At 48.2% G+C, this 26,286-nt stretch overlaps 1 protein-coding gene across 1 annotated transcript in view; it reads left to right on the top strand.

Moving 5' to 3' along the window:
- LOC119970422 (golgin subfamily A member 4-like) overlaps positions 1 to 26,286 on the top strand; it is a 529,556-nt gene that overhangs the window by 439,891 nt on the left and 63,379 nt on the right. Inside the window, exon 22 of the mRNA XM_038805016.1 lies at positions 207 to 312. Within this exon, the coding sequence (XP_038660944.1) occupies positions 207 to 312 (106 nt within the window). The remainder of the gene's footprint in view (positions 1 to 206; positions 313 to 26,286) is intronic.

Below are 26,286 nucleotides of genomic sequence, written 5' to 3'. Positions count from 1 at the left end.
CTCTTTAAAATATCGGATTAACGTGGAATTTCTCAATCTAAAAGAACCATTCTAGAATTGAGAAGAGTTCACATCAAACAGAATATTTCTGCAACAACATGCTATGTTAATGGCCTGTGGCTATTCATGTATAAAGTGGCACTTCTTTCCTGCCAAGAATGTTACTCAGTTTCCAAAACACATTCTGTTAATTCTGTCTTATACAGGCAACAACAGCTTGATGACATGACCCAAAATTATGAAGAAGAGCATTGTAGAAACAAGCGGCAACATGCCAAAACGAAAAGTCATATTTCCTGTTTACAACTAGCAGTAAGTGTTCCAAAATCAGGAATTTACATTCATCTAATTTTCCTGTTTCCTTTTGTTCTGTTTCTTTTACCTTCACACTATTCATTTACAACCAGATGACAAGTAAACTCTAACTTTCCCACCATGCTTTTCAGGGAGTGGGAGATATCCTCAATGCAATTACTGTGCTTGAAGTCAATGGGTACTTCATTGTTACTTGATAAACAATAGGTTTATATACTTCTGCATTCGTTAAATCAATTAACAACATGAACTTCCATTACGTGTAGTAATTTTGTGCATTAGCAGTAATTGAATCATTTTTAACTTTTGCTCATTGTCTTACTCACTTTCTGGGAAGGAATCCGGTTTAATATACATACATAGACATTAATGCTTCTTTTTTGGCTTGTTAAGCACCAAATAAAGGCAAATATGTTACTTTCTTCACATTACCTTCATATTAATGACATACACCAGCTGAACAAGAGAAGTCTAGTCCCAAGAAGACTAGAAAACATTGTAAGATGTTCTGAAGAATCATATTGGACCTGCAACATTAACTTTGTTGGATTTGACAACGGGTCATCTGGACTCGAAACGTTAGCTCTTTTCTCTCCCTACAGATGCTGCCAGACCTGCTGAGATTTTCCAGAATTTTCTCTTTTGGTTTCAGATTCCAGCATCCACAGTAAGACCATAAGACCATAAGGCATAGGAGCAGAATTAGGCCACTTGGCCCGTCGAGTCACTTCCGCCATTCAATATTGGCTGATATTTTCTCACCCCCATTCTCCTGCCTTCGCCCCATAGCCCCTGATCCCCTTATTAATCAAAAACTTATCTATCTCTATCTTAAAGACACTCAGGGCGCGATTCTCCACTCCCCACGCCGGGTGGGAGAATCGCGGGAGGGCCGCTGTGGCATCCACTGCGATTCTCCCACCCCCCCCAAACACAACACGCCACTCGGAGAATTTCCGCTCGCCGTTTTTCCCGGCAACCGGCGATTCTCCGGCCCGGATGGGCCGAGCAACCTGACGACCCCGACGGGTTCACGTCGGCAGCAACCACACCTGGTCGCTGCCGGTGTGAACAGCGCGCGACAGGTAAGTGTGGGGCCTGTGGGGGGCGGAGAGGGGATCGAGCACCACGGGCGTGCTCAGGAGGGGACTGGCCCGCGATCGGTGCCCACCGATCATCGGGTCGGCGTCTGTAAACGACGCACTCTTTCTCCTCCGCCGCCCCGCAAGATCAAGCCGCCACGTCTTGCGGGGCAGCGGAGGGGAAGACGGCAACCGCGCATGCGCGGGTTGGAGCCGGCCAACTTGCGCATGCTTGGCTGACGTCACTTAGGCGCCGCCGGCCGCGTCATTCTCGGCCATCCGCTTTGACGCAAGCGTCAAGGCCCGGCAACTAAGTTGCCCGCAACGCCGCTCCTACCCTCCCGGGGGGGGGAGAGAATAGGGGGCGAGGAGCGGCCTCCGACGCCGGAGTGAAACACTCCGGATTTCACTCCGGCGTCGGACTTTGCGGAGAATTTCGCCCTCAGTGATTTGGCCTCCACAGCCTTCTGTGGCAAAGAGTTCCACAGATTCACCATCCTCTAGCTGAAGAAATTTGCTTTTATCCACATTAAATCATTAACTCTGTTTCGCTATCCACAGATGTTGCCAGGCTGGCTGGGCTTTCCAGCACTTTCTGTTTTATGTAAAAAGTGATTCCATTGTTTGATTTCATACAGCAGCTGGCTGAATCCATTTCAAAATGTTCATGAAGTTTAAGATGCATATATTAGGGCCTTTCTTGATCTCCCACTCTAACTTAGAAACATAGGAAAGTACATGGAAATAGGTGATTCAACGCCTATGTTTGTAACAGCTGAAGAAAAACTTAATCAGCCTTTCCAGCTTTAGGTTCACAGTCATGTAGGTTGATGGCTGTGGTTGTTGGAGGTTAATCATCTCAATTCTAGGACATCCCTGAGGAGTACCTCAGGGTAGTGTCCTAGGCCCAACCATCCTCAGCTGCTTCATCACTTTTTTAAAAAATTTAAAGTACCCAATTAATCTTTTCCAATTAAGGGGCAATTTAACTTGGCCAATTCACCTACACTGCACATCATTGGGTTGTGGGGGTGAAACCCACACAAACATGGGGAGAATGTGCAAACTCCACTCGGACAGTGACCCAGAGCCGGAATCAAACCTTGGCGCCGTGAGGCAGCAATGCTTCATCAATGACCTTCCTTCCATCATAAGGTCAGAAGTGGGGATGTAGCTGATGATTGCACAATGTTCAGCATAATTAAGAACTCCTCAGATACTGAAGAAGTTCCTGTCTGTTGGAACCAACAATTCTACGGACAAGTGCTTGTAGGATTAGAATAGCGGTTTTAATATACTCACAACTGTTGCACGTTTTACTGTGGTTGTAAAACGCGTTTATTGGAGTGTATTAACACGCCTCCGAGTTCGACGTGTGCTTAACACTACTAGGCTCTGTTCTATGTAATTATTTAGCTCTGGAGTCGCCAGTTGCCGTATAGGCAACGTCACAAGTATTCCAAGGTCAAGTTCAAAGTAATAAAGACGATACACCGATTAGTAAAGTTCAAACGATCAATATTTATTATACAGTTATAATAAATACTCATGCACACACTAAGAGACTAAGCTATAACTAAACTTAAGTGAACAGAATACTTATCTAACAGGAACAGGCAAGGTCAGAGAACGAGGCCTTCGTCCTGGTCTTGTACTGCAGCCTTCAGCAAGCGTTCTGGTACTTGGGAGTCTAGTGGGCTTGGATCGCGTAGCGAGCGTTGAACTTACGGTTTCGGCGGCTGGTGCTCAACGGCTGGAGTCAGGATGCAAGATGTCAGTCAGAGCCGGAGCACGAGTTTAACAGACCGGGCTCTGTGGGGGATTTGCTTTTATACCCCTCTCTAATGTCCTTGCCCCCTTCTAGGCGGGCTCTACCTTTCGGTACCGATTGGAACGTTTCCAAACGGCTACCTTCGAAATCCTCCAATGCGGGGGCTTCCCTCGATGTTGGGGGGTGGTTTCGATATTCGTTACTCTGGTGCCATCCTGTTTGCACAACCAATTAAGTGCTACATTGAGATGGAAATGTTGCCATTGTGTGTGCCTGGATCTGGGCTGCCTCATCAGAATGTTAAGCGCTTTGCCATTAACACCTTTGGCTTGGAGATCTGCACCTGGCCAGAAAACTGGTTTGCTGCTTGCAAAATGCTAATTAGTTGAGAGCAGGCTGTCTGTTCTCACTAAACAGGCTTTCCCTGCTGTCTTCCATTTTAGTTTGGCTCTGTGTCCATTTTGCGTGGCCAGCATGGCTACATTCCCTCCTTGTGATCCTCACAATCATACTATTGTGAAGGATCACCTATGTACTTTGCCTTCCTTGTGTTCTGACCTCTTGCCAGTTCCTGTTCTACTCTATTCTTAAACTATGGGAAGAAGAGAAAAAAAGTTTAACTAACATTTCTACTTGGCCCTATGTCAAAGGGACATGCATTACTACAACTGGGAACCTCTATCTATCACTATTAACCTTAACCTTAACTTAACATTTCATCACTCTAAAATCTTAACCATTCACACCACAACATCACACTTCCCAACTCGGCAGTCGAGTATGGAACAATATAATACATGGCTGAATTTTTATTTACAGAGTGTTGTAATCAGTGAGGGGTTGAGGGGTTTGGTGGAATCCGAAGATGGGGGATTGAACTCTATAGATGGGTGAGGTGCTGGAACGAGAGGCTCTCCTCTTCCATTTCCTCAACCTGAGGGTCTGCACTAGTATGATGAGGATCGCGATCACCAACAGTGATTCGATTATATAGGACATGGAGTACCACGTCATGAATTTAGTGCACCAGGTCTGAACCTCGCTGATCAGAGCTGAGCACTGGGGGTTTGCTGTAATTGAAACATTTACGGTGGGGGTTGTGGGGGAAACGTGTCTTGTTTCCACACATATACATATAACATTAAACAGTAATAAGTGGGCTTCCATCATTTTGCTGTTCTTCTTCTTTCTCTTCCTTCTTCCTCCGGTATTGACAATCCTGGCTTCGACCTCTGTCTCGTCCTTTGAAACCTTTGGGATCAAGCACAGTATCTGTCAATACACAGTTTAAGACCTTTACTTGTTAGTGCATCTGTCTTTCAAAACCCAATTGACCCTTTAAAATGACTGGCTAAGTCACACCCTGTGACTCCCCTCATTTTTTTTCAAAAAGCGAATTTAAAGACCAGCATACACCTAACAATCCTTCCTTCTGCGAGCCGTCTCGCAGGCTTTGCTGATTTACCATCCGAATGTTCCCGGATGTAAATAGCATGTGGGATGGTGGCCGAAGGGCTACCTAACGTAAAATGAAAACAAACTTTGAAACAAACATCCGAATGAGTTGCGTATGGGCCGCTACGGGTACGAGTTGGATGGAATCCCCGGGTAGGGCGTGCTGTGCCATACCCGAGCTTGGCTGACCAAGGGTTGGTTCTCAGACAGGGCGGGTCCTCAGTGCCGTTTGTCCACTGCCTGAGTAACCTGGAAAGAAACGGGTACGAATGTGTTGACCGTGACTTGCAGCCTCTATTTCGCCGAATAGAGGGGCACCTAAAAAACCAAGGGAGCCAAGATGCTCCAACTGAGGACATCACTGAAGTTCTCAGAGATATCTGCGGACAAGCTATTTGGCGTGTGGCCTTACAACTTTGGAAAAGATCTCCAATCAAACCGAAGTTCTCAAAAGTATCTGCGGACAAACTAACGTGTATGTGAGGTGGTCACAATCTTTTCAGCTGAAAAGAAGATGTCCATCCTCCAGCTGAACAATGTACAATCCTGAGACAAACAAACATAAAACGAAGACAAACATACGTGCAGGTTCCATCAGAAAGGACATCGTTTCCCTCAAACGATTCCTATTTTACATCATCTGGACACCTCACTTTGATTCTGCCTCTGTGAACAGGGTCACAAAGGGGTTGCCGTGTCGGGAGTCAGACACCGTGTCGTCCTGCTCTCCCGGATCCCACACCCTTGTGTGGATCAGGCATGAAACTTTGGAATTGTGTGACCGGGGGTCACTTTCATCATTGCGGACAAGTCTGTAGGAATTGTCCCTGTGCCATTGTGTAGTGTCGAGTGTGTTGTCGGGGTAGTCGGGGTCGGGTGGTGGTTCTGGATATTTGAGGTAGGTGACTTCCATGGGGTCACTGGAGTCGGGGTCGTAGCTGGTGCAGTGTGGGCTGTATGGCTGTGTGCTGTCGCTGTCTTCAGAGTCAGTGTCAGTCCTGCTGTCTCTGCTGTGGCAGCTTGTGGGCGTGTCGGGGCGTGGTCTGTAGTGGTCTGTGGGCGGAGTCGTGGGCGAGTCCGTGGATGAACTGGTCTGTGAGGGGGATGGTGGAAAAGTGTCTCTGGTGGGCGGGGTGAAGTGTTCTGCTGCATCCAGCAGGACATGGTGAGCATGGTTGGCCTGTGTTCCATATGCCTTTAACTGGTTTATATGGAACCACGCGGTCTTCCCATTAGGATATTTTATCGTGTAAACGGAGGGGCTAATTTTGTCCGAAATTGAGTAGGGACCGGAATATTTTGGAGCCAAAAAACTGCTGGGGTTATAAACAGATAACATTACCTGTTGCCCAACCTGGAATTCTGTGGTGTGTACGGTCTTATTGAAACAGGCAGTACGTTGCTGTCGGCGTTTCCCTAGCTGGACTGCGGCTGCGATCTGTGCAGACCTCACAGTCTCAACTAGATCTTTAACTGCCTTTTCATGTGTGAGGGCCGTCACTTCGGGGCTTGTCATGTCCAGTCCTAAAAGGAATTCTGTACCTTTCATAGGGCGTCCGGTCATGAGTGTATGTGGTGTGTATCCTGTAGATGTGGAGACAGTGTTCCTTATGAACATAAGTGCAAAGGGGAGCACTGAATCCCATGTGGAATTATTCTCTTGAACCATTTTCCTGAGGGTCGTTTTTAGGGTCCGATTCATGCGCTCCACAATCCCGCTGGACTGTGGATGATACGCAATATGAAAATTTTGCTTTATACCGAATATTGTCAGGACGTTCCTCATGACCCGTCCTGTAAAGTGAGATCCCTGGTCCGAATCGATACTTCGGGGTAAACCCCATCTCGTGAAGATGTGGTGGGTCAGGATCTTTGCAGCTGTCTTTGCTGTATTTGTTCGTGAGGGAAATGCCTCTACCCATTTGGTAAAGGTGTCGATGACCACCAGAACGTATTTATAGCCATTCCTTCAAGGGGGCAATGGACCTATAAAATCGATCTGGAGGTTTGTCCAAGGGCCGTTAACTGGGCGAGTATGCCGAAGTTGTGCCTTCTTAGAATACCTCTCCGGGTTATTCTGAGCACAAATCAGGCAATTCTCAATGTAGTGTGTGACATCAGTCCTGAGATTAGGCCACCAACAGAGTTGCCTGAGGTGCCTCGTTGTTGCATCAATTCCCTGATGCCCGTGTCCGTCATGGAACAAGGCAATCATCTGATTCCTGTCCTGCTTCGGGACCACATAAAGTTGGTCCTTAATGATCACACCCTCATGTGTGGTCAGTGTGTGTTTAAAGTGTTCGTACGCAGGCACAAAGTTTCCCTTGAAAACCTCCCTGAGGTCTCTGTCCTGTTTCTGTGCTGCTACGAGATCTTTAACCTCTGTTTGTGAGACTTGTACTGCACTCACAGGGGCGCTAGCTGGTGCGCTAGCTGGGGGGGTCCATAAGTGTCCTCTCCTGGAACCTGCCTTAGCCAATGCGTCGGCTTTTACATTCCCAGGGGGTGATGACCTATGGTGGCTGCGAACTTTTATAATGCCGAAGGTCCTGTCCTTCGCTTTCTCTAGGATATGCTGGAGTAAGGGGGCTGATGGAAGGGGTTTTCCGTCTGCGGATACAAAACCTCGTGTCCTCCACAGGGGCAGAAAATCTGTTAGGCTATTGCAGACATATAAGCTGTCTGAATATATGTCTGCTGGGCTGGGGAAAGAATCGGGGTGGTCCACTATATACGCTATGGCTGCTAGCTCTGCTGCCTGCGCGCCTAAGTGACCAGGTAACTTCAGAGCTATCTCTTCGAGAGCGCGCCCCTGCGCGTCCTCTACATAGATGCCGCATCCTGTGATACGCTCACCATTTAAAACTGTGGAGGAACCGTCTACATAAATCCTCAAGGGTCCACACGTGTCTGTGGGCTGGGGGCTTTGTTTTGGGTTCCCTATCTTCCTGGGGGGTGTTTTTGCTTAAAAGGGTCCTGTGTTATGCAGGGGAGCTACAATTTCACAGTCATGGGGCTGTCCGGGGTATTGGAGGTTGTCTGCTAAGTATGTGTGTGTGCGTGTCCGTTTTACTGTAATGTCCCGTCCTTGTAAAAGTAGGGTCCACCTAGCTGCCCTAATCTGGCTAACTGAACCGTCCTTCAGTCGACCGTCTAGTAGTAGCTGTGTGGGTGTATGTTCGGTTAGAATGGTGATGGGGTTTAGTCCGGTTATGTATGAAAAATACTGTACTGCCCAGAAGACAGCAAGGAGGTGCCTCTCACAGGCTGAAAATCCTTGTTCTACCGGGTCTAACAGTCGGGAGGCATAAGCCACTGGTCTTAGCTGCTCGTGCCGTTCCTGAAGCAACACGGCCGAGAGGGTCAGATCGGTGCTCGCTACCTCTATTGCGAAAGGGGAAAGTGGGTCTGGGACTAGCAGCGCGGGTGCTGCACTAAGGGCTCGTTTTAACTCCTCCACAGCCTCTGTATGCTGCGGAAGCCATTCCCAGGGGGCTCCTTTCTTAAGGAGGTCTGAAAGTGGGGCGGCTTTTGTCGCGAATCCGTCGATGTGGTTCCGACAATAGCCAACCAGTCCTAAAAACGACCGGAGGGCTGATACATTCTGGGGAAGGGGCAATTTGACAATCGAATCAATTCTTTTGAATTCGATCTCGCGTTTGCCGTGCGTGATGACTGATCCCAAATACATCACTTTACTTTCCAATATTTGGGCCTTTTTCGGGTTAACTTTACAGCCAATTTCAGTCAAGAGTTCCAGGAGTTCGGCCAGAAGCGAAATGTGCTCTGCCTTTGTGTCTGTCTGCAGTAGTAGGTCGTCTACATACTGTACCAGACATTCGGGTCGGGAAAATTTTTCTAATCCACTTGCCAGCTGTCAGTGGAAAATGGAGGGTGAATTGTGGAATCCTTGTGGGAGGCATGTCCACGTGTACTGCTGAGTTTTAAAAGTGAATGCGAATTTGTATTGGCACGCTTTTGCCAATGGTATGGACCAGAATCCGTTACTGATATCCAATACCGTGAAGTACTTGGCGTTGAGACCCTGCTTGAGCATGGTCTCGGGACTAGTAGCTACCGTTGGGGCTACTGCGGGGGTTACTTTGTTGAGTTCCCGATAATCGATGGTCAGACGCCATGATCCATCGGGCTTCCTCACTGGCCAAATAGGGGCATTGTTGGTGGAGGCTACCGTTCTCAGTACACCTTGGTCCAACAAGCTACCTATAACCTTTTCTATTTCCACCTCTGCCTCGAGGGGAAATCTATATTGCTTTGCGGTCGGGGGTCCTGTCCGGTAACATGAACTTGTCCAGTCATTCTGCCACAGTCATGACGGTGACTTGCAAATGCTGTCCTGTGTTTGTTTAGTAGGGCCTTAATTTGTCGGTCGGTGTGGAGTGTAGTCAGGTCGAATGAGTACACTCCCACTGCGCTAATCCGATTAGCGTAGTCTCCTACTGTGAGGGTGGCTGGTGCTCTGTCTGATCTCGCCATTCGCCAGACACACTGGTTCACTGGGTCGAACGACAAGCTGTGTGTGTTCATAAAATCTATCCCCAGGATGTGCTCTGCTGTCCGGGGAAGATTTACTAGAACTACGGGGTGCCTTGTGCTAATGTTCCCTAGCTGAATTGCTATGGGTGCTGTAATGTGTCCCTGCTGCGAGTGTCCGGTGAACCCGCTAAGTGTAATGGTGGAGGTGGTCGGCCACGTGTCTGCGTGTGCCGTGGTTGTGGAGTTAATGGTGGTGCGGGATCCTCCTGTGTCCCACAGTAACTCTATGGGCTTCCCTTTGACTTTTGCTGTGACTACGGGCCTCCCTGATGAGTCCCATAGTGTGTCACAGACCCAAGTGGGGGAGCCCGAACACCGTCAGTTCGTCTCGTCCACATCGGTGGGTCCTGACTGTACTGCTACATTGTGGATGGGTTTTGCCTTGTTGCGGTTCAGAGTGCCTGTCTGCTGGCCTCTCTGAGATCGCTGGGGTGCATTGCACTCTTTTGCCCAATGCCCTAACTGTCCACAGTTATAGCATTCCTGTCCTTTCTGTTGAGGGCTGCTCTTGCCTTCATTTACCCATGCGGGCTTCTGGTGCTCTCTGACTGCTTGGATATCTGCAGCAGCCTGAGCCTCTTCTGGGGATCTAACTTTGCCTTTTGCCTGAAGCGATTGCTCCCAAGCGCGGGACAACCTTTTCAGGACCCACTTCTCGTTATGGGCCTCTTCTGAGGGGTCATAGCTGTTGCAAGCGCTCTGTCCTGCTTCTGTTGCGTGTGAGATAATGGTGCGCGTCCACTTAACCATGTTTTCACGGGTTAAATGCGCTCTATCTAACTGTCCGAAAACTGCGCTGAAATGAATCCACAGCCTTCCTGCGAATGCTGTGGGGTGTTCGGATCTTTTCTGCCTGCACTTATTCAATCCTTCTACGGGGTCACCTCTATTGTACCCGATGGCATCTAAAATGGCGGTGTGCATCTCCTCTAGGCTGCCTCCTGCCACGTTTTGTGGGTCGGGGAGGGCTGCTACTACACTCTGGTCTAAGCTCAGCACGGTGAGCTTAACCTGCTCTCTCTCATCCAGGCCGTACATGGTAGCCTGCTGTTTTACTTTAGCGAAAAACTGGTGGGGGTCTGCGGTGGGGAGGAACGGAGTGATCTTTTCACAAGCGTCCCTTAGCTGGGTTACTGTTAAAGGGGTGGTGTAAGTTATGTCTGGGGCGCCTTCTGATTCGGCTTTTCTCTGCGTGGTTACGGGATTCATGGGTGCGGTTATGGTCTGAGCTGTGGGGGGTTGGGGTGCCTGTCGTTTCTGCTGAGCTGCGGGCGCACATGTTCCCTGAACATAACGCTGCGCTGTCTCACTTAATTCCTGCCAATCTGGGGCGTTTTCTCCATCTAACTGTGCTCCAAAGGTGCTTTGGAAGCCATTCTGCACCGAAAGCAGAGATTGCAATTCCGCAATCTGTTTCCTGCATTTCGCGTGGTCAACTGTGCTTTGTCTTTGTTCGGTCGTTGCAGCATGGAGTGCTCTCAAAGCTGCTTTGAGATCAGAACATTGCCTCTGCAATGCCTCCACCTGCTTTTCCGATTCCTGTCTTATCAGAACGGCACGTTGCACGTCCTGATAGGCTTTCTCATACTGGGTCTGGGAACTGTTCAGATGAGCTAGACAAGACTGGTGAGCCCTCTTGGCATCATCCACCTCTCTATCCTTCTCTGCCAACTTCCCTTTTAATTCCAGGTTTTCTTTCTCGATGTCCCTGACATCGACCTTACTCATCCTATTCCTCTCTTCTAAATCTGTCCGGAGCGTCCTGATGACCTCCTCTGCGCCTCGCAACTGTGCCAAACAGGACACAATCGCCATCGGCTTGCGTGCTTTACCTAGGTTCTTTTTGTGTATTTGAGAGAGGTTCTCCCACCAAGTATGACCTATACTCCCGGGACCTGTCTCCTCATTTGCACAAAACTCTTTCCAAAGGGGCCATCCCTTTCCTTGTAAATATTTGCGGAGTTCCAGCTCCCACGTGGGACACTGGCCTACCCTGCTACTGTTGCTGGTCGCTGCGACCACAAACTTTGCTGGATCCATCAGACGTTCCATTGCCTGCATGGCCATTTCCTCTGACTCTCTTTTTATAATTTGGAACAGGGGGTTGCTGGGGTGGTGTTTCGAGAAAAGGGTACGGCTTACGCTATTTTCCGATCACAAAACTACCGAAAGTTTGTCGCAACAAAAAGCTTTCAGTTTTACCTTACAGCCCTGTTAGTACGCATGCACTAAACACACTTCCGAATTTCGCTTATTATTTTGAACACCTTGAATACTTGTGATCTCTTTCTTTCTCTGCAATTTGGAGTTCTAATTCAAATTTCAGGGTCCTGGACGGTGTGGGGTTTCCACTTACAACCGTGTCCCGTCAGGATGTCGCCACTAAATGTTGCACGTTTTACTGTGGTTGTAAAACGCGTTTATTGGAGTGTATTAACACGCCTCCAAGTTCGACGTGTGCTTAACACTACTAGGCTCTGTTCTATGTAATTATTTAGCTCTGGAGTCGCCAGTTGCTATATAGGCAACGTCACAAGTATTCCAAGGTCAAGTTCAAAGTAATAAAGACGATACACCGATTAGTAAAGTTCAAACGATCAATATTTATTATACAGTTATAATAAATACTCATGCACACACTAAGAGACTAAGCTATAACTAAACTTAAGTGAACAGAATACTTATCTAACAGGAACAGGCAAGGTCAGAGAACGAGGCCTTCGTCCTGGTCTTGTACTGCAGCCTTCAGCAAGCGTTCTGGTACTTGGGAGTCTAGTGGGCTTGGATCGCGTAGCGAGCGTTGAACTTACGGTTTCGGCGGCTGGTGCTCAACGGCTGGAGTCAGGATGCAAGATGTCAGTCAGAGCCGGAGCACGAGTTTAACAGACCGGGCTCTGTGGGGGATTTGCTTTTATACCCCTCTCTAATGTCCTTGCCCCCTTCTAGGCGGGCTCTACCTTTCGGTACCGATTGGAACGTTTCCAAACGGCTACCTTCGAAATCCTCCAATGCGGGGGCTTCCCTCGATGTTGGGGGGTGGTTTCGATATTCGTTACTCTGGTGCCATCCTGTTTGCACAACCAATTAAGTGCTACATTGAGATGGAAATGTTGCCATTGTGTGTGCCTGGATCTGGGCTGCCTCATCAGAATGTTAAGCGCTTTGCCATTAACACCTTTGGCTTGGAGATCTGCACCTGGCCAGAAAACTGGTTTGCTGCTTGCAAAATGCTAATTAGTTGAGAGCAGGCTGTCTTTTCTCACTAAACAGGCTTTCCCTGCTGTCTTCCATTTTAGTTTGGCTCTGTGTCCATTTTGCGTGGCCAGCATGGCTACACAACAGAGCCAGCCTATTAGCCATTGAACTTTCGGTGAACTGGCCGGCTGACCATGTGGCACTGATCTTCATACAGCAGCTTCCGGGGAGGAGTCCTGGGCAGAGCCAAGGGAGAAGCCCCGTACAACTCGAGCATTCCCAGAGCTACTCCCCCTGGAGGACAGGTAGTGCAACTGCACTTGCAATATAGACACATGTATATACAGATTATAATCCGGTGTGAATCACATTCACCACAATGTCCAAATGCAGCAAGGCATGGACAATATCTAGGATTGGGCTGACAAGTGGCAAGTAACATTTGTGCCACACAAGTGCTGGGCAATGATCATCTCTTACAAGAATGAATCTAACATTCATCCCTTGACATGCAATAGCATTGAAATGGCTGAATCCCCCACCATCAACATTCTTGGGGGTTACCATTGGCCAGAAACTGAACTGGACTAGCCATATAAATATTGTGGCTACAAGAGCAGGTAAGAGGCTAGGAATTCTGTAGTGAGTAACTCACCCGCTCAATACCATCTACAAGACAGAAGTCAGGAGTGTGATAGGACACCCTCCACTTGCCTGGTAGTGTACAGCCCCAACACTGAAAAAGCTCAACACCATCCAGGACAAAGCAGCCTGCTTGATTAGCACCCCTTCCACAAACATTCATTCCCTCCATCACTATGGTAGCAGTGTTTTCTGCCAACAAGGTTCACAACAAGGTTTCTCAGGCAGCACCTTCCAACCCCACAACTGCTACCATCTAGAAGGACAAGGTCACAACCTGGAGGTTCCCCTTCAAGCCACCCACCATCCTGACTTGGAAATATATTTCTTCACTGTCACTGGGTCAAAATCCTGGAACTCCTCCCCTAACAGCACTGTAGGTGTGCTTACAACATACAAAGCATTTCAAGAAGGTATCTCACCACCACCTTTCCAAGGGCAATTAGGAATGGGCAATAAATGCTGGATTAGCCAGCAATATCCAAATCCCTTGAAACATAGAAACTAGGTGTAGGCCATTCGGCCCTTCGAGCCTGCACCTTCATTCAATGTGATCATGGTTGATCATGCAACATCCCCAACATCGGGAATATTCTTCCTACATCTAGCTTCTCCAGTCCCAGCAGGATTTTATATGTTTCTATGAGATCCCCTCTTATTCTTCTAAACTCCAGTGAGTACACGCCCACTCAATCCATTTCTTCATATGGCCTCTTTCTGCTTCTATTTTTTCTATGTTTCTATTTTTCAAATTGGTAGCCAGTGACCAGTGACAGTGACTTTGGGAACCAACGCTTTTGATTACAAAATTACACAGGTTACTTCACTATTTAAAAAAAAAAGAAAGGCCAGTTAGCCTACGATCTGTTGCTGGGAAATTACTCGAGTCTATAATTAAGATATAATGGTGATTTAAGTTTTCAGCTGATCTGAGAGGGGTGGTGTAGATAATTAAAGAGTAGGTCTAGCCTAATGAACCTGACTGAATTTCTTTGAAAAGTCGACTGAGTTAGTCGGCTGAGGAATGCTTTTCATTTAATTATGCCATGACATGGGGTGTCCCAAACCTAACTATTCCCCTATTCCTCGTTTCCTTCTTCACCTTGTAATGATATTCCGATCAGTCGTAGAATCTTGGCTCTCCAATGGCTAAGACTCATCCATATCTCATTCCTTTTCACAAAGCCCTTGACTTGTGGTGATGGAGCTCCACATATTTGAAGTTGCACAACCCTGAGGCATATGTGCTGCTCCAAGATTTAAAACAATTTAAGATTATTTTGTACCTTTACAACATAATATGTTTTATATGTGTGTGTCACTATCAGCCTGTTTCTGGAGCTCTAGCTCAACTTGGAGTATGTTGCTTGCATAGTGGTGCCATTATTCTGTACGTCAAGAATCTGCACATTCATTTATTCCTAATACCCCCTCATTCGGGCTGCCATCTTATAGCCTGAGTAAGTAATCCAGCCCGAATGCCCAGTGCTGATTAACTAAATGCTTCTCCATCCTCAGCGGTGCATGGAATGCCCTTTCTGAGTATTCGCCACTGTCTGATACCCTTGTAGGCAGCAGGGTAGCATGGTGGTTAGCATAAATGCTTCACAGCTCCAGGGTCCCAGGTTCGATTCCCGGCTGGGTCACTGTCTGTGTGGAGTCTGCACGTCCTCCCCCTGTGTGCGTGGGTTTCCTCCGGGTGCTCCGGTTTCCTCCCACAGTCCAAAGATGTGCGGGTTAGGTGGATTGGCCATGCTAAATTGCCCGTAGTGTCCTAATAAAAGTAAGGTTAAGGGGGGGGGGTTGTTGGGTTACGGGTATAGGGTGGATACGTGGGCTTGAGTAGGGTGATCATGGCTCGGCACAACATTGAGGGCCGAAGGGCCTGTTCTGTGCTGTACTGTTCTATGTTCTATTGCAGGGATCGGTGCTAAGACCCCAGCTATTCGCAATATATATTAATGATTTAGATGAGGGAACAAAATATCATATCTCCAAATTTAAAGATGACACCAAGTTGGATGGGAGAGTGAGCTGTGAGGATGATGCAGAGATCCTTCGGTGTGAGTTGGACATGTTGAGTGAGTGGCCAAATGAATAACAGATGCAGTATAATTTGGATAAATGCGAGGTTATCCATTTTGGAAGCAAAAACATGAAGGCAGACTGTTATCTGAATGGCCATAAATTAGGAGAGGGGAATGTGTAACAAGACCTGGCTGTCCTCGTACACCGGTCACTGAAGGTAAGCATGCAGGTACAGCAGGCGATAAAGAGGCAAATGTTATGCTGGCCTTCATTGCAAGAGGATTCGAGTACAGGAGCTAGGATGTCTTGCTGCAATTGTACAAGGCCTTGATGAGGTCACATCTGGTATACTGTGTGCAGTTTTGGCCTCCTTATCTGAGGAAGGATAATCTAACTATAATGGAACTGCAGCAAAGGTTTACCAGACTGGTTCCTGGGACTGACTTACAAGGAGAGATTGAATCGGTTAGGATTGTATACGCTGGAGTTCAGAAAAATAAGGGGGGATCTCATCGAGGTCTATAAAATTCAAACAGGACTGGACAGGGTAGATGCAGGAAGGATGTTCCCGATGGTGGATGTGTCCACAACCAAGGGGCACAGTCTGAGGAAATGGGGTCGACCATTTAGGAGAGAGATGAGGAGAAATTTCTTAAAGCAGAGAATGGTGAGCCTGTGGAATTTGTTACCACAGGAAATGGCTGAGTCCAAAACATTGTCTGGTTTCAAGAAGCAGTTAGATATCATAGAATTTGCAGTGCCGAAGGAGGCCATCGCGTCTGCACCGGCTCTTGGAAAGAGCATCCTACTTAAGCCCATACCTCCACCCCATCCCCGTAATCCAGTAACTCCACCTAACCTAAGGGCAATTTAGCATGGCCAATCCACCTAACCTGCACATCTTTGGACCGTGGGAGGAACCCGGAACACCCGGAAGAAACCCACGCAGACACGGAGCGAGTGTGCAGACTCCGCACAGACAGTGACCCAAGCTGGGAATTAAACCTGGGACCCTGGAGCTGTGAAGCAACTGTGCTAACCACTGTGCTACCGTGTTGCCCATATACCACTTAGGACAAAGGGATCAAAGGATATGGGGAGAGTGGGATTAGGCTATTGAGTTGGATGATCAGTCATGATCATAATGAGTAGCGGAGCCCGCTTGAAGGGCCGAATGGCCTCCTGTTGCTCCTATTTTTTCTATGGTTCTATGTCAGTCCTGCCATCCCAGGAATTAGTCTGGTGAACCTTTGCTGGACACCCTCAATAGCAAGAATGTCCTTCCTCAAACTAGGAAACCAGAACTGCACACGGTACTCAAGGTGTGGCCTCACCAAGCCCTAAATAACCGCAGCAAGACATCCCTACTAAATAAATGAAAAACAAATGACTGCGGATTCTGGAATCTGAAACCAAAAGAGAAAATGCTGGAAAATCTCAGCAGGTTTGGCAGCATCTGTAGGGAGAGAAAAGAGCTAACATTTCAAGTCCAGGTGACTCTTTGTCAAAGCTATCACAAAGAGTCATCTGGACTCGAAACGTAAGACATCCCTACTCCTATACTCAAATCCTCTCGCTCTGAAGGCCAGTATGCCATTGGCTTTCTTCACCGCCTGCTGTACCTGCCGCATGCCAACCTTTAGCGACTGTTCCACCATCACACCCAAGTCTCGTTGCACTTCCCCTTTTCCTAAATTGCCACCATTCAGATAATAATCTGCCTTCCTGTTTTTGCCACCAAAGTGAGTAACCTCACATTTATCCGCATTATATTGTATTTGCCAAGTGTTTGCCCATTCAGCCAGCCTGTCCAAGTCACCCTGCAGCCTCTTTGCATCCTCCTCACAGCAGACACCGGTTTAATGTCATCTGCAAATTTGGAGATATTGCATTCAATTCCTTTGTCCAAATCATTAATGCATATTGTCAACAACTGGGGTCCCATCACTGACCCCTGCAGTGCCCACTCATCACTGCCTGCCACTCTGAAAAGGATCAGTTTATTCCCATAGTTGGCTTCCTGTCTGCCAACCAGTTCTTTATCCACGTCAGTACATTACCCCCATACGATGAGTTTTAATTTTCCTCACTAATTAATCTCTTGTTTGGGACCTTGTCAAAAGCCTTTGAAAGTCCAGATACACAACACACAATGAATGAATTTAAAAAGTTACGAAACTTCAAGTGTGTATCCAAGTATTTTTTACATGGGTGATGATGATTTCTGTCTCTACCAATCTTTTGGCCAGAGAGTTTCAGACCCCTATCACCCTCTGAACAAAATTATTTCCCCTAAATTAATCCTTCTGCCAGTGTTTTAAATATAATCTTTCATTGTTTTCATCTCTGCTAAGCGTCCTTCCTATCTACTCAATCAATTAAATGTTTACTCAGACGCCTTTGTTCCAAAGAAAACAAACATAGTCTAGCAAATCTTTTCTGATAGCTAAAATTCGCCTTTCCTAGCAACCTTCTTGGTAAATCTCCTCTGTACTTATCCTCTTTAATGTGATCACATCCTTCCTGAACTGCAGTGGGGACTGTGTGTAGACTCTGGCACTACCCTTTTTTCAATATTCTTTCATGATAAATGGGCATAACTGGCAAAGCCCGCATTTTCTGCCCATTCCAAATTTCCCTTGAATTGAATGGTTTGCTGGGGCATTTCAGAGGGGAGTCTGGAGTCACATGCAGCCCAGATAAGTTAAGGATGGCAGATTTCCTTCCCTGAAGGTACATTAGTGAACCAAATGTTTTTTTATGACAATCGATGATCATTTCATGGTCTGAAGATGAGCTTTCAAATCCAAATGTTATAATCAATACAAGAGTAAGATCAAACAGAAACCTCATAATAAATAAATAACTACCTGAACGCCCCAACCTGCTTGCCAATCCCCTCCATCCGTCCTGTCTACCCCATTTTAACCCCCTCATCCCCCACCCTTGCTGACACCTCAATTTTCCTTGAAAAAGTCAATGAACGGCTACCATCTCCGAACAAATCCATCAACCGACTCTCTTAAGGCAAACTTAATTTTCTCCAACTTTAGGAACTCCGCCAGGTTGCTCGCCCTCACCTCCAGTTTCGGCGGCCCCAAGTTCCTCCACTCCAGCAAAATCCATCTCCGGGCTACCAGGGAGGTAAAGACGAAACTGTTGACCTCTCTCGCCCCTGGACTCCAGGGTCTTCCAACACACCAAAAATCGCCACTTCTGGACTCGGAGCTACCTTCACCTTCAGCACCTCGGACTTTACGTTCGCAAACCCCTGCCAGAACCAAATTACAACAGCCATCATGGTTTGCACCAGTGGGATTGAACCTGTGTCCCCAGAGAATTAGCTTGTGTCGCTGTTACTGGACTAGTATCCACTGTTTCCCCTAGCTGCAGCCTAACTATTTCTACAGTTCTAGCATAACCTCATTGCTATTTTATTCTGTGCTTTTCCTAATAATACGACAAATCCTGTATGCCTTTGTAATCACCTTATCTACCTGTCATTTTATGATCAGGAAATTTTAGACATGCACTTCAAGGCCCTCTAATCCCCCTAAGCCTCTCAATATGGTACAATTTATTTATTGTATATTCCTTACCTTGTTTGAACTTTCCAAATGCATTACCTCAGCTTCTCTGGATAGAATTAACTTTCTGCACACGTGGCCAATCCATTATCATCTCTTTGCAGTCTATGGTTTTCTTCCTCACTATCAACCATGTAATCATTTTTTGTATAATTTGCAAATTCTTAAACATGCCCCTATAATTAAGTAAATTGGTATATACTATGAACACCAAGGGATCGAGTACCAAGCCCTGTTCATTGGATTCAGCTTTCCAGTCACAAAAACATTGGAGACTATTACCATTTTCTTACTGCCACCGAGCCAATTTTGGATCCAACTTGCCACTGGCATTTGGATCGTATGAGCTCCTTTTTTCTTATCAGTCTGTAACGTGGGAACTTGTCATAAATCTTGCTAAAATCCATGTAGAATAAATATATTACCCACTTTGACCCTCCATGTTATCTCCTCAAAAGATTCAATCAAGTATGTCAGGTACGACCTTCCTTTACCAAATCTGTTCTATCCTAGGTAATTTGGGACTTTATGATTTATGATTTAGCAAAAGATTGGGATAAACTTTGAAGAATGGCCATAAATTACTAGAAATTCTAGGAGACTGGCCCACCTTTTTTTGCATGCCCAACATGTACCACATTTACACAATCTTGCACAGTATCTCCTTCTGACAGTTAATGGTAGGGAGTTGGGGAGAGTTACAGAACAAAGAGATCTAGGGATACAGGTACATAGCTCCTTGAAGGTGGAGATGCAGGTGGTCAGGGTGTTGTAGAAGGCATTCAGCATGCTAGGTTTTATTAGTCAGAATATTGAATACAGGAGTTGGGGCATCTTGTTGAAGTTGTACAAGACATTAGTCAGACCACACATGGAATACTGTGTTCAGTTCTGGTCACCCTATTATAGAAAGGATATTGTTAAACTAGAAAGAGTGCAGAAGAGATTTACGAGAATGCTACCAGGATGTAATGGTCTGAGCTATAAGGAGAGGATGGATAGGCCGGGACTTTTTTCCCTGAGGTGTAGGAGGCTTAGGGGTGATCTTATAGAGGTTTATAAAATAATGAGGGGCATAGATAAGGTCAACATCTTTTCCCAAAGGTAGAGGAGTCTAGAACTAGAGGGCATAGGTTTAAGGTGAGAGGGGAGAGATACAAAAGAGACCAGAGGGGACATTTCTTCATGCAGAGGGTGGTGAGCATCTGGAATGAGCTGCCAGAGGCAGTGGTAAAGGCGGGTAAAAAATTTTCCTTTAAAAAATAGTTAGACAGTTATGTGGGCAGGCTGGGTATAGAGGGATATGGGCCAAATGTGGGCAAATGAGACTAGTTTAGTGATAGAAACTGGGCGGTATGGAGAAGCTGGGCCAAAGGGCCTGTTTCCATGCTGTAAACATCTATGACTATGACTCACAGACCTATTATCATGGTGTGATTAAGGGAACGGATGCAGCATTATGGTAAAGTAATCCTAAGGCTGGGGCCAGAGGCATGAGTTCAAATCCCACCATGGCAGCAAGGGGAATTTGAATTTAATTAATAAACCTGGAATAAAATGCTAATCATTAATAATGGTCATGATGGACATAGGCTTGAATTCTCCGACTGTTTTCTGGTCACGCCGGCAGCTCACCCCCCCGCCAGCAGCACGGTTCAATTCCCATACCAGCCTCCCTGAACAGGCGCCGGAATGTGGTGACTAGGGACTTTTCACAGTAACTTCATTTGAAGCCTACTTGTGACAATAAGCGATTTTCATTTCATTTCTTCTTCCTGCAATGTACGGTGCTCCCCTGGTCATGCTGCCGGAACTGATGGCCACTGCCACTGCCTTCTTGGTGGAATTGTCGGCCCTGCTGCTGGCCCTCTGACCGCCCCACCCCGAAAGAACAGGATGTCCTGTCTCACATCCATGGCATTGTGAAGCCTAGTCACATCTACATCGCCAAAGCAGGGAGCAGGTCTGCGTTGGCGGCATGCTTGTGTGCTGGCTGGCAGTGAGTTGTGAGGGAGCATTTAAAGAAGCTCCCCTTGTTAGGTGAGAGCTGGCAAAAAACTTTAGCCATAATAAATATGTATTAAGATAATATGCGAAAGATCCTGGAAGAAATGAGGTAAAGTAGTTATGCATGAGTTGCTTAGACATTAGCACTGCTCTGCTGTTGCTTTACCTAAGCCAATATGTTTGTTCATGTTGCTTAGCCCTCATTGCAGTCAAGGGAGATTATCAATTTGCTGCCTTTACAAAATGATTTATGCCGCAGCCACTTTGTTCATTCTTCCCTGTGATATGGGCATCGCTGGCAAGTTCAGCATTTCAGCCTTCCCTAATTGCCTTTTAAACATGTAGCTTACCACAATATTAAACTGAGTAACTCGGTACTGGCATAGTTATGGCTTTCATGAGACACTCATATTACTGTCAGCCTTGGAGGCCAACAAACGGACCATAAAAACTATAAAATCTGACCCCAACAGTCTGGAACCTGTTCTCAGACGGTGTTTTCTAATTCTCTCAGTTTTGGCAGTCTTTTCTTGCGAATCATTTCATTTAAGGTCCTACTGATGACTAAAAAAACATATTTTCAGGACTCCAACTTCTCTCTGTACATCAGGAAGATGGAAACATTATAGCTGCCTATCAACTGAGGTGGCACGGCAACACAATGGTTAGCACTGCTGCCTCACAGTCCCAAGGATCCGTGTTCGTTCCAGGCCCCAGGTCACTGTCTGTGTGGAGTTTGCACATTCTCCCATGTCTGCATGGGTCTCACCCCCACAACCCAAAGATGTGCAGGTAGGTGGATTGGCCACTCTAAATTGCCCCTTAATTGGAAAAAAAAGAATTGGGCATTTGAAATTTTAAAAAGAAAAAAAATAATGGCCTATCAACTAGACATTCCCCCTTTCTGTATCATTGTGGCTGGCCAGAGGGAGGAACAGACATTGCTGCCATACATAGCTAATGTATTCAAACCCTATAAAGTTACCACCTCCTGGTTTGACAAGCCATGTAGATAACTTTCTCATCTTTTCCATGGGGTTCACTGGGTATAATACTGATGTAATTGGTGAAACCTTTAGGACAGAGGGTGAAATTTAATCCAGCGACGGAGGACTCAGAAGTTTGGAGGATTCCTGAGCAAGTTGGGAGGACCGGCCGACTGTGATCACATGGTGGCCAGCTAATTAGGGAAACTAGGCCAATGAAAGGGCTAAAATCAGACCCATGGTAATCACAAACCCAATAGTTCTTGGATGCATGAGCAGTGGAGGGTCAGTGCTGAGGAAGATGTCTGCAAGAACCAGAGGTACTATTATTGAAGAGGCAGCAGCAACAAAAGAGCCTTTCTCTGCCACATAATTGGATAGCCCTTTCACTGGCCACTGCTCCTGGATTTGAAGTGCCAGTGTATGCCCCTCAGTCTGTATCATTAACCCAACCTTTCCAATCCATACGTCTCGACTGCACCACCGGGCCTTTCCACTCCAATGTATGCCCCTCACCCTGAAACTTTCTGAACACCTTCCTGCCTCCTGTGGAAGGCAGCTGCAAAATGGCTGGCCTTGCACCTGAGTGGAATACTTTGCTTCAACACAACTAACACAAACTCAGGATTCCAGAACACCCACACCTGTGCAATTCTAGGGCCCCTTCTGGCATCATTCCCACTCATGCAAGTTACATTTTTTTAAAAATAATTTTTATTGGAATTTTTTACAGAAAATATAAAAATATAACAACAAGTATAGCAACAAGCAGTAATATGCAACTAACAGCCCCATAACACCCACAATTCCCCCCAAACCGTAACATCACATGTATCACACCCCGCTCCCCCCCCCCACCCCCCCCTCCCACCCCCCCGGGTTGCTGCTGCTACTGTCCCAGTACCCTATCGTTGAGCCAGAAAGTCGAGGGAAGGTTGCCACCATTTAAAGAACCCTTGCACCGATCCTCTCAGGCCGAATTTGACCTTCTCAAGCTTAATGAAGCCCGCCATGTCATTGATCCAGGTCTCCACGCTTGGGGGCCTCGCGTCCTTCCATTGTAGCAAAATCCTTCGCCGGGCTACTAGGGACGCAAAGGCCAGCACACCGGCCTCTTTCGCCTCCTGCACTCCCGGCTCTACCCCAACCCCAAAGATCGCGAGTCCCCGTCCTGGCTTGACCCTGGATCCCACCACCCTTGACACCGTCCTCGCCACCCCCTTCCAGAACTCCTCCAATGCCGGGCATGCCCAGAACATATGGGCATGGTTCGCTGGACTCCCCGAGCACCTGACACACATATCTTCACCTCCAAAGAACCTACTCATCCTTGTCCCAGTCATGTGGGCCCTATGCAGCACCTTAAATTGGATGAGGCTAAGCCGCGCACACGAGGAGGAAGAATTTACCCTCTCCAGGGCATTAGCCCATGTCCCGTCTTCGATCTGTTCCCCCAGTTCCCCCTCCCACTTTGTTTTCAGCTCCTCTACTGACGCCTCTTCCACCTCCTGCATAAGCTTGTAGATATCGGATATCTTCCCCTCCCTGACCCAGACCCCCGAGAGCACCCTGTCACTCACCCCCCTCGCGGGGAGCGCAGGTAATCCCTCCATCTGCCGTCTAGCAAATGCCTTTACCTGCAGATATCTAAACATGTTTCCCAGTGGGAGCCCAAATTTCTCCTCCAACTCCCCCAGGCTCGCAAACCTTCTGTCGATAAACAGGTCCCTCAGCTGTCTAATGCCCGCTCTATACCATCCCTGAAATCCCCCATCCATGTTCCCCGGGACGAACCTATGGTTCCCCCTTAACGGAGCCTCCATCAAGCCCCCCACTTCTCCCCTATGTCGCCTCCACTGCCCCCAAATCTTGAGGGTAGCCGCCACCACCGGACTCGTGGTATACCTCGTAGGAAGGAGCGGCCACGGCGCCGTTACCAGGGCCCCCAGGCTTGTATCCCCACAGGACGCTCTCTCCATCCGTTTCCATGCTGCCCTCTCCCCCTCCATCACCCACTTACGCACCATCGACACGTTGGCCGCCCAGTAGTACCCCAAGAGGTTGGGCAATGCCAGCCCCCCCCCCCCCCCCCCCCCCCCATCTCTACTCCGCTCCAAGAAGACCCTCTTCACCCTCGGGGTGCCGTGCGCCCAAACAAATCCCATGATGCTGCTGGTCACCCTTTTTAAAAAGGTCCTAGGGATAAAGATGGGCAAGCACTGGAAGAGGAACAAGAACCTCGGGAGAACCGTCATTGTGACGGATTGCACTCTGCCCGCCAGCGATAGCGGCACCATGTCCCACCTTTTAAATTCCTCCTGCATCTGTTCCACTAGTCTGGTGAAGTTAAGCTTATGAAGAGCCCCCCAACTCCTGGCCACCTGCACCCCCAGGTACCTGAAATTCTTCACTGCCCTCCTGAAGGGGAGCCTCCCAATTCCCTCCTCCTGATCTCCCGGGTGCACTACAAATACCTCGCTCTTTCCTAAGTTTAGCTTATAGCCCGAGAAGCCCCCAAATTCCGCTAACAGCTCCATCACCCCCGGCATTCCCCCCTCTGGGTCCGCCACATATAACAGCAGGTCGTCCGCATACAGCGATACCCGGTACTCCTCCCCACCCCGCACCAGATCCCTCCATTTCCCTGATTCCCTCAACGCCATGGCCAGTAGTTCAATTGCCAGTGCAAAGAGCAGGGGGGACAGGGGACACCCCTGCCTGGTCCCACGATAGAGCCTAAAATACTCCGATCTCCTTCCATTTGTGACTACACTCGCCATCGGAGCCGCGTAAAGCATCCTCACCCATTTGATGAATCCCTCCCCAAATCCAAACCTCTCCAGCACCTCCCACAGGTACCCCCACTCAACTCTATCAAACGCTTTCTCTGCGTCCAGCGCCACCACTATCTCCGCCTCCCCCTCCACTGCCGGCATCATGATAACATTGAGCAGTCTCCGCACATTCGTGTTGAGCTGCCGCCCCTTGACAAATCCTGTCTGATCTTCATGAATTACCTCTGGCACACAATCCTCTATCCTGGTAGCCAGGATCTTCGCTAGCAACTTAGCGTCTACGTTAAGGAGCGAGATAGGCCTATATGATCCGCACTGCAAGGGGTCCTTATCCCGTTTTAGGATCAAAGAGATCAGTGCCCGCGACATCGTCGGGGGCAAAGCCCCCCCCCACGCCTCATTGAAAGTTCGCACCAGCAGGGGACCCACCAGGTCCACATATTTTTTGTAAAATTCTGCCAGGAACCCGTCCGGCCCCGGGGCCTTACCTGACTGCATTTGCCCGATCCCCCTGACTAGCTCCTCCAACTCTATCGGCGCCCCCAGCCCCTCTACCAGCCTCTCTTGAACCCTTGGGAAACATAGCCTGTTCATGAAGCTCTCCATCCCCTCCCTCCCCCTCGGAGGTTCCGACCGGTACAATCCCTCGTAAAAGTCCCTAAAGACCCCGTTTACTTCTGTCCCCTTCTGCACTACATTTCCACCCCCATCCTTCACTCCCCCAATTTCCCTAGCCGCATCTCGCCTACGGAGCTGATGCGCCAACATCCTGCTCGCCTTCTCTCCATACTCATATACCATGCCCTGCGCCCTCCTCCACTGTGTCTCCGCCTTTCTGGTGGTCAACAAGTCAAAATTGGCCTGCAACCTGCGCCGTTCTCCCAGCAACTCTTCCTCCGGTGCCTCCACATATCTCCTGTCCACCTCCAGAAGCTCTCCCACCAGTCTCTCCCTCTCCTTCCTCTCCCTCCTTTCCCTGTGGGCCCGGATGGAGATCAGCTCCCCCCGGATCACTGCTTTCAGAGCCTCCCAGACTATCCCCACCTGGACCTCCCCTGTATCATTGGTATCCATATATCCTCAATGCTTCTCCGAACCCTCTTACACACCTCCTCCTCCGCCAGCATCCCCACATCCAGGCGCCAAAGCGGGCGCTGGTCCCGCGCCTCTCCCATCTCCAGATCAACCCAGTGCGGGGCATGGTCTGAAATCGCTATGGCCGAGTACTCGGCATCCTGCACCCTCGGAATCAATCGCCACCCCCCGGTTCTTCGCGTCCAATCCTAAATAATAAACCTGCCCCACCCACCCCTTCCTCAGACGGACCTGGTCCGCCACCTTCAGGTGGGTCTCCTGGAGCATAGCCACGTCCGCCTTCAACCCCCTTAGATGGGAGAACACCCTGTTTCTCTTAACCGGCCCATTCAGCCCCCTCACGTTCCAGGTAATCAGCCAGATCAGAGGGCAACCCGCCCCCCTCCACCGCCGACTAGCCATAGCTTGGCAGATGTTCGCCCCAGGCCAGCACACCCCGCTCGACCCGTTCCCCATGGCGATAGCGCCTCTCCTCTTGCCTCTCCACCCATATGAAATGAAAAAATGAAAATCGCTTATTGTCACAAGTAGGCATCAAATGAAGTTACTGTGAAAAGCCCCTAGTCGCCACATTCCGGCACCTGTCCAGGGAGGCTGGTACGGGAATCGCACCGTGCTGCTGGCCTGCTTGGTCTGCTTTAAAAGCCAGCAATTTAGCCCAGTGAGCTAAACGCTGTTGCTCTCATCATCCTGTCATTTTCATATATGCACTGCATCTTCAATTCTGCCGAATTCAATGTGTACTTTAGGATGGGTGTAACTCTGATACAT

This window comes from Scyliorhinus canicula, chromosome 8 (assembly GCF_902713615.1).
Source record: "Scyliorhinus canicula chromosome 8, sScyCan1.1, whole genome shotgun sequence".
NCBI classification, from domain to species: Eukaryota; Metazoa; Chordata; class Chondrichthyes; order Carcharhiniformes; family Scyliorhinidae; genus Scyliorhinus; species Scyliorhinus canicula.
Note: the sequence above shows the minus strand (reverse complement) of the source record. Positions and strands in the feature narration are given on the sequence as shown.